At 36.1% G+C, this 17,471-nt stretch overlaps 2 protein-coding genes and 1 long non-coding RNA gene across 6 annotated transcripts in view; 2 read left to right on the top strand and 1 right to left on the bottom strand.

Annotated features, from left to right (window-relative positions):
• The window catches only part of LOC129429324 (uncharacterized), a 170,457-nt gene extending 169,323 nt beyond the window's left edge, over positions 1-1,134 (bottom strand). For all 4 annotated transcript variants that reach the window (XR_012358722.1, XR_012358723.1, XR_012358724.1 and 1 more), the window contains exons 1-2: positions 1,072-1,134; positions 811-933 (exon numbers count right to left, since the gene is read on the bottom strand). This is a non-coding gene — a long non-coding RNA (uncharacterized lncRNA). The remainder of the gene's footprint in view (positions 1-810; positions 934-1,071) is intronic.
• fabp7b (fatty acid binding protein 7, brain, b) overlaps positions 1-17,471 on the top strand; it is a 425,484-nt gene that overhangs the window by 342,346 nt on the left and 65,667 nt on the right. The gene's annotated exons all lie outside the window — the stretch shown is intronic.
• hsf2 (heat shock transcription factor 2) lies at positions 4,882-17,470 on the top strand. The gene is made up of 12 exons (XM_055185279.2): positions 4,882-5,139; positions 7,358-7,466; positions 7,582-7,709; positions 11,320-11,444; positions 11,696-11,771; positions 11,862-11,923; positions 12,014-12,092; positions 12,395-12,519; positions 12,611-12,865; positions 13,799-13,901; positions 16,594-16,663; positions 16,758-17,470. The coding sequence occupies exons 1-12, from the start codon at positions 5,047-5,049 to the stop codon at positions 17,042-17,044; spliced, it is 1,512 nt and encodes a 503-aa protein (XP_055041254.2). The 5' UTR covers positions 4,882-5,046; the 3' UTR covers positions 17,045-17,470.

Genomic DNA, 17,471 nt, shown 5'->3' with positions numbered 1-17,471 from the left:
ATTTTTTAATTGGTTTCAACAAATAAACTAATTAATCAAATAAATAAAAAAGTTATAAAAGATAAAAATACATAAAAACTTTGACATTAAAATGACATATTTTACATTTACATTTTACTTTATTCTTAAAAGTATTGTTTCTAAGTAGCAATGCTTACATCGCAGGCACGCGCGTCGAAATTCTGAAGCATAAAATCTGTTTCCGCCCCCGCCGGACTTTTACGATGCGTCTCATGCAATATCTACTCATCGCTGCATGGTTGTAGTATGTTTTTAATAAATACAACAATAAATACGGCAATAAATACATTAAGTCCAACCACCGGAAGGTATTTTGAGCTTTTAACCCGGAGGTGTTTTTAGTTCACAGCAACTGATTGAAAAATTGTGTCACTTTCAAATGGCCGGTGTGCTTCCACTAAACTCTGGACACTAATGAAAGGTAGGCGGACATGAATTTATATCTTTTATCTTGGTAGTGAAACATGATACTCTAAATCTATGGAGGAGAAGGTATTTAATAAATCACGGAAATTTGGTAATCACATTTCTGGTAATAGACTATAGCGAACGTCCTGTCTACATCGCGTCCTGTCTACATCGCAAATTTTGTCATCATACCTATTCTAAGTATTGTTGAACTTCTGTCTTTAACATTAAAAACAGGCTTATTTTCTTAAAATGTACATGTATGAATACTATATTTAGCCAAAAGAACTAACACATTTATTAATTATGTGTCTTATAAGACATATCAAAAGATAATAACACAAATAAAGCCGTTGTTAATTACACATGTAACCTCGTTACCTCAGAATTCCTGCGTCACTGCCATGTTGTTGCACTATGTTGAATTGTTTCTGAAGAACTATTTTGTTTGCGGAAGAATATTGTCCTCGAGCAGTCGTGGAACGCGCATTTATCGGTGCAAATCTTGTTTTGTGTGAAATTTTGTTTAAAGAAAAAGGCAGAAAGAAAACATCAACATTCGCGAGCGTGATGAATTGACTTTTCTTGTGATTCATCTCTAATACATTTAGCATAACGAGGATAACGAATAGAGTAACTCACCTATGGCGATGTAATCTATTGCACTTCACGGCGCGACCGCGACTGCGCGAGTGCATCTACGGTGATTACGTCACTTGGACTACGCAATAGCGTCTCCAACGTAAAAGCGGTGTAAACTTACGTATATTATTATTGTTTTTTTATTTATTTTTTTGCCTTGAATAAATAACGTAATTAGTTTGGTTTATGGCTTCTAAACTTTATGCTAATGCAGATAGTTTAATAAACTCAATTTTTACTTAATCATTCCAATTATATAATCATTCAAGCATTAAATTAATTTATAAATTAATTTAGCATTTACACATAGTACTGGGTGTCATATTGAAATAAATATCAGCATCAAGTCATTATAACCTCGCTCATTTGTTTAATGTAGAAAATCACTTCTTCACCCAATTTAACCTTTTATAGACTTTGTGAGGTCATACGTGGCGACGTCTCTTTTTAAACTTAAAGACTCATGATGCTGAAGTTAAATGTGAAAACATATATTTTATTGCCTTTGGCCAGCATGTCGTCTATATCCATTTCCAAATCTCACCAGGCTGAAAGAAAAGAAATGAATTTTATGTTCTCTTTAAAAAGAACTTCCTCAGAGTAAAAAAAGCTTTCACTATAGGTAACTGGTAAGGTGTGTTTTATTGTTGCAGTTTAAAACATTGGCTCGAAAACACAAACTGGTTGCATGATGAGATCATTTGATTTCAATTTGTGTGGTGGAATATGGGAATATTGCACCAATTAATACAGAGAAGCATTGCCATTCAGTTTCACTTAATCAAAGATGTTTTGAAAAGCAGTAAAAACGGTTGCCTTGGCAGCTCTGCATGGCATAATGCAAACTTATCTATTCATTAGGTTAAAAATTAAAACTGCTGAGGTTTACACTAATATATTTTTCTTTGTTTCATTTCAGTTCTCCTCAGACTTCAGGATTAATCAAATAATGAGAGGGAACAACAACTATAAAACAGGGGTCCAAGTTCTACATCCAATGGAAAATATCAATTCCTTCCAGGCCTTTTGGTCCAACTCTGTTGGAAAAAAACTAAAGAAAATGAAAGACAAAAAGAGAGGGCGAGAGAAAGTGTGCAAACTGCTTCAGCACCCACCTGAAGGCATCAGAGTCGGTTCATAAAATGGGTTCAGTGATACATTGTGCCTGACTTCTGATGACTTCAACAACTGTTTATGTTTACTGCACCCATGCAAGTAGGCTAAATATAATTGTGCATGCAGTGTGTTGTTGGCACAAGATCTTTACTGTTTCCCTAAAACCCAAGGTGCTATGTATAATCTATATAATCTATCCCATCGTGATGTCAGCTATGAGAGAATTTTTAGGTTGAGCTCTCTGAAAAGTGCAAATATTTACAGTAGCCCTCCTGTAATCTACCTAAATAGTTATTATCTATAATTGTACCTCAATTTGGTAAAATGTATAATCATATATGAGCCATTTGACCGAATCTGTGCCATCTGCATGTTGTAACTCGTCAAAATTGACGACACTAAATCTAATAACACACATATTTTACTTTTCAAAATAAGTATTGGTCAATCTCAGGTAACTAGTTTATTTTTAATGTGGTTTTTTAATGAAGGATGGAGGCATTTTGACAGGGCAGAAAGTAACAGGGCTGAGTTTTTAGCAATGATTTTGCAAATATATGAAATATAGCTGCATTTAAAATGGGCTAATAGCATGAAGACAATTCTAGTGATTTACAATTTTTTTATTTTAAAATATACCAATAATATCAAATAAATAATGGTAGCAGGACTGAACATTAAATTGACATTTACAGTCATAAAATCAATATCATAAAATATAAAGAATAGAAAATGAGAAAAGTAACTTTTGATCTCAACATGGACTTCAGAATGTGCATTTTATCTAAAATAATACGACTTTTTCAATGGTAAAAAAAATATTTAAGCAAAGATGGGATATGGACCCACACAAAAATGAAAAAAAAAGATGAAAAATTGTATGCTTTATATTTAAAAGTAAAGTGTAGAGATAGAGAGCAGTGACAGATCAAAAATGCTGTGTAGTTTTTATTAATGTTTAAAATTATATTTTAAATTTGGTGTAAGGACACTTTGCTAAATACAATTTACTTTAAAGGGTTTTTTTTGCATTTTTATACAAATCGGCGGAATGCTGTGTGCTTGCTATCAAAAGCAAACATTTTAGATCTTTATTGTATAATTTGTATGCCATCATTCATTTAAAAAAGAAGGTGTTATGCATAAATACATAGATATTATGCAATATATATGTAGCCTATATATGACTGTTTAATCACTTATCTAAGTATAATTTGCACTGATACTTAAAGTCTCTATAATCTCTCTTACCAAGACTTAAAGAATGTTCTAATTATGGCTATTTGGCAAAGAGCGTTTGATGTAATCTTTTGATGTAATATTACTGTCTGTTCCCATTAGTAAGACTTGTCAGATTAATTCTTTGTTATGAGTCTAGCATTAAGTTGAACATTAAGGTGTTGGTAGGCCTCTTCCAGTTACTTTGGTCCAAAATCAGGTCTGGTTAATTAAACACAGTCTTTTATTTCTCTCAGAAGGCAATTTGTTTTGCAGCTGGCTTAACAAATTAAATCAAGTGCTAAGCATTTAAAAGCACAATAATCAGTTATTTATAACATCAGCTAAAACTGAAATTACTATCACATGTGTGTATGTGTGGTGAGAGGTAACGTTTGGAGGGCAGCAGTTGAAGGCTTTGTTTGCAGCTGCATGGTTAGAATACTCCTTAAAAAACCCAAGGGCATTGAGGAGGAAAAAGTTTGATCTAGAAACATTTTCTCTCGCTTGTGATTACGCACACTGCCAGTTTAACCCCTTACTTTAAGTGTTCAACCACAACTTTTGCTGCAATCTGCTTTATGTATTTTAGCATGAACTAATGTTCTTGAAAAATATGACTGTATTTGATAAGTATAATGACATGCAGAACAACAAGCTATCATCAATATCTGAAGTTTGTAGATTATTTCGTATGTATTAATGCAATGTAATACTGACCTCTAGTGAGGGAATAAAGAAGTGACATTTTATGGCCTACTCCAGTGAACAGTATGGGTTCGTTTTCTGTTTATACTGTTTTTGTCCACAAATATATAACATTTAAAAACATTGATCTTTGGTTGGATACGTTTTCATCATGGAAACGACATTTAACAATGTATTATAGAAATAAGTATAATAAATGATTAAAAAAACTAATGTGTATATATATATGTGCGTGCGTGCGTGCGTGCGTGCGTGCGTGCGTGCGTGCGTGTGTGTGTGTGTATATGTATGCATGCATTTGTGATCACGTGTTTTTTGTCAGAGGAAAGAAACGATATTTTTTCTTAATGTTTGAAATTAAAGTGTCTTTATAAATCCTATATAAATATAATTGGATTTATAAATCCAACTAAAATGTAAAATATTTTCAAAAAAAATATTAACAGGGCAACAAACATTACAGTTAAACACCTTTTTAATCAAAGGTGCAGAACACAACAACGACGTGTTTACATTTGCGCATTCTTCTTCATGCGGCCACTGCGCTGACCGATTGGATGACATCAGAGTACCGCGAGAGCGATTCAAAAGCGTGGATTTCGAATCATCTCGCGGTATTTTACTGTCAAAGATCGGTCTGTCCAGCGCCGCATAATAGGTGTCTCTTGAGTAGGAGAACTATCCAATCAGCGCCTCAGCACAACCACAGGGCGTTTTTATTGGCTACCTACCACCCATACAGATGAACGAGATGACCATACACGTGAGCGATTTTACGTAACGGTCCAACGGGCCAATCAGAGCTCCCGGATCCAACCGGAAGTTGTGTAGTTGCGTAGTTATTTTCGCTAAGATCGTGTTTTGTCTAACTACCAGACGAAAAATCCAACCGACCGATCTTATTTATAACCTACAACGTTTCATTTGAGCAAAATGAAACACAACTCCAACGTTCCGGCTTTTCTCACGAAGCTTTGGACCCTCGTCGAGGATTCGGATACGAATGAATTCATTTGCTGGAGTCAGGTAAAATGAAAGAATTAAACACCCGCACGCGAAAGAAAAACAGAAGTAAATGTTAGCATCGTAGCCTAGCTCAGAATGACACGCTTGTTTGTGATCCGGGTACTGAGTAGTTAGTGTTTTGTCTTTTGGGTAGTAGTATTAAGACTTGCTTTTTCTTTTTCCTTCTTTTTTCATTTGAGTTGTCATTCTTTACACAAATGTGTAGTTCTTCAGACAGAAACACATATTTGCACATAAATATGCAGTTGTAACATGCAAGTAAATGAATTATAGTGCATGTATATAATGGAGATTTGTGTTTATGAGGCTGATTTATGTTAAATCAGTATCACTGTATTTTATAAGTATTCAAATATATGAAATTTAATAGAGAAATTGTGTGAACTGAATTAATGGATGGATGAATTGAGGGGTTAATGCGTTTTTGAAAGGTGGAGTGTGTAAATTTTAGTACATCTAGTGGTGAAGTTGCAAATTGCAACAAACGTTTCAGTCCACAATTCACCGAAACGCATAGAGAAGCTACGGTAGCCGCCACCGGACAACCATGTCATCGTTGGAGACAACTTACCGTGTGTCTCAATCAGCTCCCTTGTTCAGTAGTCAGGGCACTGATCAGGGAGTCAGCCATTTTAAGGGCTGTCTCAATCGCAAAATCCGTTCAGTGCACTGGAACGTTCGTTCCCTAAAAATTCCCACAATGCAACGCAAAAACCAGTGAGCATCGGCCCTGTCCCAAATGGCGCACTTCATGCGGACTTTCGGTCTCGTGGCCTTAAATTGCGCGTGCTCGCTTAGTCTACGAGTCCGTAGGGTGTCCCGTCTGTCATTTTTACGCTTTCAACTGTGCTTATCAGCGCCTCCTTTGCCCCCTTCATGCGGTCTTCAGCGAAGCCCGCACTGCAGCAGGCTTCGCGGACTTTGCCAACCCAGAAGTCCTTGCGAAAGGGCAATCAGACCAATCAGACGAAGGAAGGGAGGAGTTCACACTGATGGGCGACTTCTCTTACTATTTCCAGCGTGACGCTTGAGTCCCAAAATACGACTCGGGTGCATCCACGTGGACTCGCATCAAGGGTCCCTTAAGTCTGGACTACGTGATGTCATCAAAGTGTGGACTCTGAGGAGGACCACAAGTCCGGAGTGTGCCATTTGGGACAGGGCCATCGATGATCCCTATGTTCCCTAACCGGAAATCACGTGACCTTTTCTGAAGCTCGCCAACCGAACATCACGTGATCCAACTCAATAAACTTTATGAAATGTTCCAGAACTTTTATAAAGACAAACGTTTGTTTTAGTTGTAAATATAAACACACATTGCTACACAGTAAGGGATCACAATCTACTCAATATTTAAAATAATAATATTTTTTTTTAAATTGTAAATATATTTATTACATTTAAAATGTAATTATAATGCCTCCAATTTTATGCACAGATATGTAAGAGAATAATGACAGCATTTTTCACAATGTACTGTTTTTAAAATTAAGTCAGAGAGATGTTGGTTTTGCCGGTTGTTGATGAGTAACAGCTGTGAGTGATTACAACGCGCTTGCAGCCACGTGACAGAAAAATAAGTGAACATTGTCCCAATGTGAAGTGAGCTAGGGTCCTTACCAGTGCCCGAACCTGTGTACACGATATACTGATTCACGACCTCGGGAGCTAGGGAACGAATTGAGACACACAGTTAGTAAGTAAAAAAGTTTGTCCGTTAAGGGCTTTTGTAGAAACAAAATGGCGACTTCCATGTAAGGGGACCCTCTGTGTATGTAGATAAAAACGTCTCCTAAGGTAATAAAAACATAACACTTCATAATGAAGGGTCTTTATACACCACTGATAATATAGTTATGTATTTTATATTGCATTTATGTCAAGAGATCCTTATGAGTGTTACACACTACACCTTTAAATGTATAATAAAATAAATGGAATGTAACAGATTATAATCTAGTAGAACATCTAGATAACAATCTGGCACATTATTTATGTAACGTTATAAGAGTAATAGATCCCAAAATATTCAGCAATTCTTATAAATTTTTTGAAGAATGGGCACACACTCCTTTTATTAGTGAATAATGACTTTTGGGATAATACAGATAAAAACATTATAACAGAAGATCTCTTCTAGATTATAATTATAATCACAAAATTTTATTTTGTGCTGTACCTTTAAAGACACCCCTCTCTCTTTTTTTATTAATAGGAAGGGAATAGTTTTCTTGTGTTGAATGAACAAAGGTTTGCTAAAGAGATCCTCCCAAAGTTTTTCAAGCATAACAACATGGCCAGCTTTGTTCGACAGCTCAACATGTGTAAGTAAATTTTGCTCCCTATGCATAGAAATTTACCTTGATCATCACGGATCTACGATTACAGCTAAGCAAAATCTGTTTCTTTCTCTCTTTTGTTCTGTTTCTATACCAACAGATGGTTTTCGCAAAGTGATGCACATCGACACTGGCATAGTGAAGCAGGAGCGAGATGGACCGATTGAATTCCAACATCCATACTTCAAACATGGACAAGATGACCTGCTAGAAAATATCAAGCGAAAGGCAAGATGTTGTCTTTTTTAAGCATATAAAATTATTATAAAGGTATAATTTTTCTAGCATTTCAAGATGTAATGGAAAAAAACAGAGTGGTATAACTTAAGCTTTGTGATGCACAAACAAAAACACTAACCCCCATTTTCACAGACAAGGTTTAGGGCTAGTTCTGGACTAAAACATGTTTGAGTTGTCTTAAATGATAATAACTTGAACTGTTAGATCTTAAAATATACAAGTGCCATGGATTTGTCTCAAGATACCAGTAATGTATTTTTCCAAGGCGTGTTTATAAAATATGCTTTTTTTAAGATTCTAATTTTTCCAGCTTCCCTAGAGTTAAACATTTGATTTTTGCCTTTTTTTGTAGTCCATTCAGCCGATCTCTGGGTCTGGCGGTACCATTTTTAGCATAGCTTAGCATAATCCATTGAATCTGATTAGACCTTTAGCATCACGCTCAAAAATAACCAAAGAGTTTCTATATGTTTCCTATTTAAAACTTGACTTGTAGTTACATCGTGTACTAAGACAGACGGAAAATTAAAAGTTGCGATTTTCTAGTCAGATATGGCTAGGAACTATACTCTCGTTCTGGCGTAATAATCAAGGACTTTGCTGCTGTAACATGGATGTAGGAGGCGCAATGATATCACGCAGTGCCTGAAATAGTCCCCTTAGTATCTTTCAATAGCAGAGGACTATTTTCAGGCACTGCGTAGTATCATTGCGCCTGCGGCAGCCATGTAACGACAGATTAGTTCCTAGTCATATCTGTCTAGAAATTCGCAGCTTTTAATTTTCTGTCGGTCTTAGTACATGATGTAACTACAGAAAGGTTTTAAATAGGAAAAATATTAAAACTATTTGGTTATTTTTAGCGCGATGCTAATGGTCTAATCAGATTCAATGGATTATGCTAAGCTATGCTAAAAGTGCTAGCACCAGACCCGGAGATCAGCTGAATGTATTCCAAAATGGTAAAAATCAAATGTTTAACTCTAGGGGAGCTAGAAAATTAGCATATTTTTAAAAAATTGGAGTGTCCCTTTAAACATCCTAGCCTTGGCTTTAGATAAGCCTTGTCTGTGAAACCAGGCCTGTACGTACTGAATATAAACGCAAATTCAATCTCTAGACAGTAAATGGCACTTAACAGCAAAAATACAGGGGTTACCATGGTTACTCTGTTAACAGCACTTTAACGACCAGTTCAAATGATGTAAACAACGCTGGTCCAAAAACACTTCCTGTTACAGTTTGTGACAGTTATTTTTTTATTTTACATATATTATTATCTTTAAGATGTTTGTTTAACTTCAGTTAATTCAGGTTTATATGTTCTGTTGGTTTATTTTATCCCAACGTTTATCAAGTGTTAAAAAACGGAAACAGGAAGTGCTTCTGGACCAGTGCTGTTTACATCTCTTGAACTGGTCTATAGATCATTTTGCAAGATGTAAACAACACTAGTTCAGAAGCACTTCCTGTTGTTTTTATAGTTCACATTTATTTTACATTTTGATTCAGTTCTAAAGTTTCTGTTGGTTGTATTTTGTTCTAATATAAACTTATATTAATATTTTGTTCAGTGTTAAAAAACTGAAAAAGGAAGTGCTCCTGGACCAGTGTTGTTTACATCTTGCAAAATGGTTTATGCAGCGATAAGAAAATCATCTAGACTTTCCTCGAGACATTTCCCTCCAGAGACTCATTCATAACAGCTTTGCGTCCCAAACATAGATCGGCCAAAATGTAAAAAAAGCAGTCCGGTTGTAGGGGTGTAACAATCGATTAAAGGTACATTTTATTTTGACACTTTCTACCATTTCTGCCAAAATGTGCATTTCTATTTATTTTCATCTGCTAGCGTCAGCAAGTGAATGCGATGCATCAACAAAGCAGACAGAAGACGGGCGTGTGTTTGGCACAGTATGTGATACTGTCCATGTAAAACGCAGTTCTCTCCTGAACATGTTCATCAGTTGATTTATTTAGAAAAAATATCTCTCAAAAGTGACCAGCACTTGATTGAATGTTATATCTGAAGTTGTGAGACAGATCAAATGCTTAAGTTTAACAGCTTTACTTTTTATATTGTTTATTTTTCAATTTAATATTTTTTTCTAAAACTACCTCCGTGATTGTCACTATGGCACAAAATACTGAAAGAATTTGACAGTTGCCATCATAAACTTGATTTTATGTCATATTTTGCCACTCATTATTCATTTTCCTTTATTAAAAAAGTCTATTTTGTTAGTTTGTTATTGTTAATTATTGTAACTGTTCCATTTTGAATCGAGATTCAAAAAATGTTTAATTTTTAGTTTAATTAAAATTTAGTTGAATTTCATTAATTACATTAAGTAAAAATGTAACTGCTTAACTAGGCACATAATATAAAAATTGAGCGTATGATAGGGATGCGCGATAATTTCATGTTATTGTCATTTCGCATATCGTCGGTGAAGCCAGTTTTGTGATTAGAAGTAAATCGCCATCACCTGCTTTCAGATGGAGCGACATTTACTACACAAAGCCGTAGTTCACTGACAGTCGGGGCAATTTTGCATTAATTATCGCGGACGTATCGCCTGCGATACTACACAGCTTTGTGTAGTAAATGCTGCTCTATCTGAAAGCAGATGATGATGATTTACTACTAATCAAGGAATCTGCTTTACTGACGAGATACGCATGATATCGCATGCAAATTATCGCACATTTGTAGCGTTTGATGTATCGGCAAAAACCCCCATGCATCGCTGGCGGAGGAAATCGATATTGTATCGAATCGTAATGAACTGTCCGATTTACACCCCTAGCCGGATGCTGATCGCATGTTGGAAAGCAAAAATTACCCAATTCTTATTTATGGCCGGTCAATTTGGGCTTTTTTAAAATAAAATCTCCGAAGAGTCTTTAGTTTAATCAGATTTATAAAATAAAGATTAGCTTTACCAATTCTTTCCGATAACATACAAAAAAATGAAGGAGGAGTAAGTACGAGTCATGCAACACCTATACAACACTGTTTAACTTATGATTCACTACATGTTCATGTCATTTATATAATATGCACACGCCTATTTCCAACATAACACAGAAGTCTTACTTACCGCATGTAACTCATGACCCGGTTGGGACTTTTCAATGAAATCCAGCGCATCAAACACACACGCAAAACTCCGCTGCAACCCCGGATAATAAACTATATCTATTGTTTCCATAAGGCTGGCTTTTCTCTTCTTAAATCCAGAAACAAAAAAAATTCTTCTTTCGTGCCATTTGAGTTTTGAAATTAAACAAAGCTATCACGTGATGTGCTGTTTGTAAGTTCTAGCGTCTCCCGCTGATTGACGGGTGGGCAATCAGCGGTAATGCGTATAGAAACCCCTGAAACGTCAGCTGGACCCGTAATCGAAAAAGACGTTCAGAAACTTATACGAACCCCTTGTTTGTGCCTGAAGTGCATACGGCACAAAAATACTCTGTAACACGCCCAACTGCTTTTTTCTTTGCCTACGTTTAGCACGAGGAAACAACTCTATAACTCTGTTAATAATTCAGAATGCATGAAATACCACTGAACCACCCCTTTAATGCCTTATAGGTATCAAATGCACGGCCCGAGGAGAGCAAAATAAAACAAGATGACCTCTCTAAAATTCTTACCAGTGTACAGAGTGTCCATGAGCAGCAAGAGAACATGGATGCTAGACTTGCCACCCTGAAAAGGTATTGGAGTAGTCTTGTGTGCATTCAGTTGTCTTATCTGTGTACATTTAATCCAGTTTTGTATGAAGCCAAGGCAACAGAGAGATGATCAGTGGTACTTATTAAAGCAAATGTCTTTTATTATATTTCCAAATGAGACGCAGCTTGCAGCAGTGTGTTTTGCATGGCCACACGCAAAAACACAACACACTGCGATTATTTTTTTTTTTGCACAAGAATGTAAAAATCCTGTTTGCCTTTCTGTTCCTCAGAGAGAATGAAGCTTTGTGGACGGAGCTTTCAGACCTCAGACAGAAACACGTGCAACAGCAACAAGTCATAAAGGAGGTACGTTGCACTAGTTTTGCAACAATTTTGTGTCAACACACCTATTGAAACCTAATATTGCTTTTTGCTTCATTGCATTGTCTCTATTAGCTGGTGCAGTTCATCTTTACATTGGTTCAGAACAATCGCATGTTAAACTTGAAACGCAAGAGGTGAGACCAAGTTGTGTGTTATTCTGCAATTTAATTGCATGCTTTCACTTTTCTTTTAGCAATGTAGTCTTTGGTTATGTGTGATTCCAGACCGCTTGCACTGAACAGCAATGGAAAGAAGGCGAAATTCATCCAGCAGATTTTTGAAGAAACCATCGACAACAGCAAAGTAAGCGTAGAGCCATGCAAAGTACTAACGCCTCGCCTTCCTTGTCCATAATTTTTTTGTTTAACCGTAATGTTGCTGTTTATTATCCTGCGTTTTTCTCTCTTAATGAGACTTTGTGTTAAAAGTGTCCTGCTCACGGAAACGAACCTTAAATGCAATGTGCAATGGACCGTCTGTTAAATTCACGTTGGTGGGAGAATGATTTATTTATAAAATAATATACAGTAATTACAATATTACTATTTAATATCACAGCTTCATGTTTTGTTCGTTCGATATTCATTTCGTATCTTCTCCGTTAGTCCGCAGTAAATGGCCTTAACGGGATAAAGAACGGCTCTGACATTTCCGATGAAGTCATCATCTGTGATGTCACCGACGAAGATCTGGAAGTTTCAGATAGCACATCCGTAGCAGTTGATCAAGGGTGAGCGTTTATATTATATGATATTAATTTCAAATATCGTTTTTTTGTTTATCTAAGTTGGGTTTTGAATTCATGTTTTGTGTTTTTGCAGGGATGCTGAAATCGTGGAAGTCGGATTCGAAAGCAGCCCCCCCACAAGAGACGACAGCATAAATGGCACTGTAACAAATTCAACTGTTCAACAAGAAGCACAAGCAACCAAAAGCGTCTCTGATGTTTCACCAAGCAACAGTGCCCTGCAATTAAACAAACCCTCAGGTCTAAGTTTAGAGGATCCTTTCAAGCTGATGGACTCCATTCTCAGTGAAAATGGTGCTATTTCACAAAACATCAACCTTCTTGGCAAGTAAGTAGCAGGGTTCAAGTTTGTGAATCTGGGGGAGAAATTCAAGGCTCTGGAAAGTTTTTGAAAATATACATACATAGATACAGGTCATAAAAAGTGCTTGAATCTATTTTATGCAAGAAGTTTTCTGGGAAAAAATCCATATTATTCCCTGTGTAGTGTAGGATAATATCATAAAATTTATAGACTTAAGCACACGTGCTAAACTGTACACTTTAAATGCTTGTATCTTCTGTATGCGAATGTTGATTCATACCAAAATGCTTTTTTGCATAGTTGTGTTTGACACATATCTCGGGTTACGTATGAACGAGACGCTGCGTCTCCCTTGCTATACTTCCTGCGTCCCTGTAACTCAGTCTTTGGCAATATTTCAGATATCGATATACTTCCTGGCTCCCACGTCACCCTGTTTTGTCGTTAAGCCTCATCATTGGTTGAATTTGATATACACATTCAGACGCACTTACCCCTGGAGGCGTCCCCAAACTGTCACCGCAGTGACGCAGCGAGAGTTCCCTCGAAAGTGAACTGTAACAATGTATCTTAAAAGGTAACACGATGCAACCTTGCACTCGCTTGAAATCTGTCTCCACATTTAGTTCTTGAAATTGAGGGTATTGGACCTGGAAAGTCCTTGAAAGGTCCTTGTATTTGAAATTAACTAAGGTGTGGGAACCTGGAAGTAGGCTGGTATGAGGCAAATTAATTATTTGTATTTATCATGAGCTTCTTAGTTAAAAAATTTAGTAATTGCTTTTGGATAAAAGCATCTGCTTAAATGGCTAAATGTAAATGTTCTCAACATCAATGAGCAACAGATGATTGACAAACAATAAGTTATTTTGGGCAGAAAATGTAGCCTTTATTATTATAAATAAGCCTTTTAATGTTGTACCAGTTAGGAGTTTGTAATTTTTTGTAACTCCACAGGTTGGAGCTGATGGACTATCTGGATAGCATTGACTGCAGTCTGGAGGACTTTCAGTCCATGCTGTATGGGAAACATTTCAGCATTGACCCAGATATTGAAGAGGTATGTTTTGGATGTAAATAATCTCTTTCTGCTCACTCATTTTTGTTGTGGGAATGTGTGGTCATGTTAAACTATAACCATTAAACCCTGTTACCTGGGCTATCGAAATAAAGGGAGCACAGATATGTGAAATTCCAGGTTAAAGTCTCAATCTAATTTTGAGATTAAGAGCATCAAATTTTGATTTCACTTACTGAATTCAATCTTTGACATGACCTAAGTCAATATAAAATATATCAGTTTTCACAGAATCTTGTTAACATTTGATAGGAGGATTTTATGTAAATTACAAAAAACTTTAGCTGAGTTATCACAGACTGGGTCACATATTTATGGAAATTATGAAATACTTTATTTATGGAAATGCAAGATTAACACTGAATCTAATTTAACTTCTTTAAGTTAAATACCTCCTTTCTGACCTTTCCTGGAAAACAATTTCTTTCTGTCAAGATCGTTTTTAACTCTTTACCCGCCATTGACAAGTTAACTCATAAGAGAAAACGCTTCCCTGTCAGTGACGAGTTTTAACGCAATCCATTTCCGCTATTATCCACCGGGTGGCACTCTTACCCAACTTATAAAACCCAGAAGCAACCCCTTAGGTCAAACAGAAAAACACTGTTTGTTTTGATCATTGCTCTAAATCTGATCTCTATCAAAAGTCCCCAAAAATGCAATTATCTCAGCTTTTGGTATTTTTTAAGAAACCTACCCATATTTGAGAGCTGATAAAAAGAGAACAAATGAGGGTAGGATGAAACAGGGTTTTTGTTTGTTTGTTTTTAAAGGAGCATTTCACCTGTAGAAACATTAATCTTTATTGAAAGTGCGTCATATTTGTAGTCGAAATGTAAAATAGATTTCGAATTTGGTGCCTATCTGACCAAGAAAAGGGGTGTTTGTAGTCTCACTCCCTCAACAAAGATATAGCACTTCCTTCAATGGTGCAAAATTATGATTTTTACATCATTGAAAGATGGAAGTGCAACATTGAAATCTGTATTTCTCCTGTCTCAGTGGCAACTGAGGAAATGATCCACGACCATTCAAAAACACGACTGGGGTTCTAACTATACAAAGATTAATGCAAATGGGTGAAGTGTCCCTTTAAAGCAGAGGGTCTTATATTGTATGTTTATATATTTAAAGAAGAACATTTTCTGGAAGGCATAAAACGTTTTATAAAATCATAAAAAATGCTGGCGCTGGCATTTAAAAAAAAATCTCTGATAAGAGAACGAGTTAATAAATCTTTTATATTCAGATAATACTTAGGAAGAAATTAAAGGGATAGTTAGGATAACCCAAAAATGTAAAATCTGTCATCACTTACTCACTGTCATGTTGGTACAAGAACAGGTGGATGCTGCACATTGGTGGTGGTAGAGAAGATTCCCCCATTCATATGTAAAGCGCTTTGAGTGCTACAGAAAAGCGCTATATAAATTTAACAAATTATTATTATTATTATTATTATTATTATTACTAACCTGTATAAATTTTTTTTGTTCTGTTGAACACACAAAAAATATTTTTAATGAAGCAGGAAACAGAAGCACCATTGACTTTCATAGTAGGAAATAATAATAAAATAGCAGTCAATGGTGCTCAAAAACAGTTCAAACATTAGCCAAATTTCTTACTTTGTGTTCCGCTGCACAACATTTTTATACAGGTTAATAATAACATTAGGGTGAGTAAACAATGGCAGAAATTAAATTTCTGTATTTAGTGTCCCTTTAACAAAGTCAAGCTGATAATATAGTGTAGTTTTAGAGATTTTAGCAGCAATAGATTTTGATACATGATGTAGTTTTACCAAAAAATCTCTCCAAAATAAAAAAAGATACAATAGCAAGGTTTTAAAAATGCAAAACCTTTGTTGGGTAAAAATATTTCATCATGTACCCCAGCCCTAGTTATGGAAAATGCTTCATGGACAGCCTGTTAAATTTTATTTTAATTCTGTCATACCATCATTAAAGAGACACTCCACTTTTTTGAAAATAGGCTAATTTTCCCCTAGAGTTAAACATTTGATTTTTACAGTTTTGGAATCCATTCAGCTGATCTCCGGGTCTGGGGGTACCACTTTTAGCATAGCTTAGCATAATCCATTGAATCTGATTAGACCATTAGCATCGCGCCCAAAAACAACCAAAGTTTTGATATTTTTCTATTTAAAACTTGACTCTTCTGTAGTTACATCATGTACTAAGACAGACGGGAAAATAAAAGTTGTGATTTTCTAGGCAGATATGGCTAGGAACTATACTCTCATTCTGGCGTAATAATCAAGGACTTTGCTGCCATAACATGGTTGCAGGAGGCGCAATGATATTACGCACTGCCCGAAAATAGTCCCCTGCTATTTAAAGTTACCAAGGGGACTACCTTCAGGCGCTGCATACTATCATTGGCTATTGTTATAACTCTTTGGTTATTTTTTAGCGAGATGCTAATGGTCTAATCAGATTCAATGGATTATGCTAAGCTATGCTAAAAGTAGTACCGCCAGACCCAGAGATCGGCTGAATGGATTCCAAAACGGTAAAAATCAAAAAACTCGAGGGGAGAAGGAAAATGAGCATATTTTCAAAAAAAAGTGGAGTGTCCCTTTAAAGGTTTTAAAGATAGTTACAGTTGTCTATTTATTGAAAAAAAATTTGTTGTATTTTACCGTTGACAGGAAACTGCCATGAAATCAAATCATGACATCGACAAAGACCGAAATGGAAAATCTGATTCTAATAATGCAGGTAACTATTGCACGTTCCTTGCCAGACCAGTATCTACTATATTTATACCTTGTGCTGTGTTGTTTTCACTGACATGTCGGTTTTCTCAATTCAGATAAGCAGTTGATTCAGTACACCACCTGCCCTCTGCTGGCCTTGCTGGATGGAAGCACCCCTCTATCCCCACCTACAGCCGAAAACTTAAGCCAGTCTGCACTGGGGTCGAGCCTAGACGAGTCTGCGGATCTGCTGGAGAAAGCCCTCGAGACCGAAGCCCCTCGCAACTCTCTGATCCGACTGGAGCCGCTTACAGAAGCAGAGGCGAACGAGGCCACCCTATTCTACATGTGTGAACTGAACTCAGACCTGCCCAACTCTGACATTGCACAGCTGGATATCTGAAAGGACATCGGGTGACCTGTTTTTTTTTTTTTGTAAATATTCATCAAAATGATGATATATTTATTTGCCAGAATGTTTTTGGTACCATCTGTCCACAAGTTTGTCATTCCTGCATTTCACTATATTTTTTATATTGTTCAACAGTATCGCTATCAACTCACGCTGCTGGTTTGCATTGCAGCTTATGTGCATGTTTTTACTGGTTTAGTAAAGATCGGAGATTGTCACAGGAGCTATTCTTTACGTATGGTATATGGTATAGAAGTGCTTGCCTGATGTGTTAATCTCACTAATCTCAATAGCCATGATATATCTGTCGTATGGTTAGTTCTGTAATGTTAAGCAGTATAGTTTTTTTTGTTACTGTGAACATTTCATCGTTATTACTGTATTTGGCAGTAGCATTAAAGGATTCTTATGTGTCAAT

Source organism: Misgurnus anguillicaudatus, chromosome 18 (genome assembly GCF_027580225.2).
Source record: "Misgurnus anguillicaudatus chromosome 18, ASM2758022v2, whole genome shotgun sequence".
Classification (NCBI taxonomy): domain Eukaryota; kingdom Metazoa; phylum Chordata; class Actinopteri; order Cypriniformes; family Cobitidae; genus Misgurnus; species Misgurnus anguillicaudatus.
Note: the sequence above shows the minus strand (reverse complement) of the source record. Positions and strands in the feature narration are given on the sequence as shown.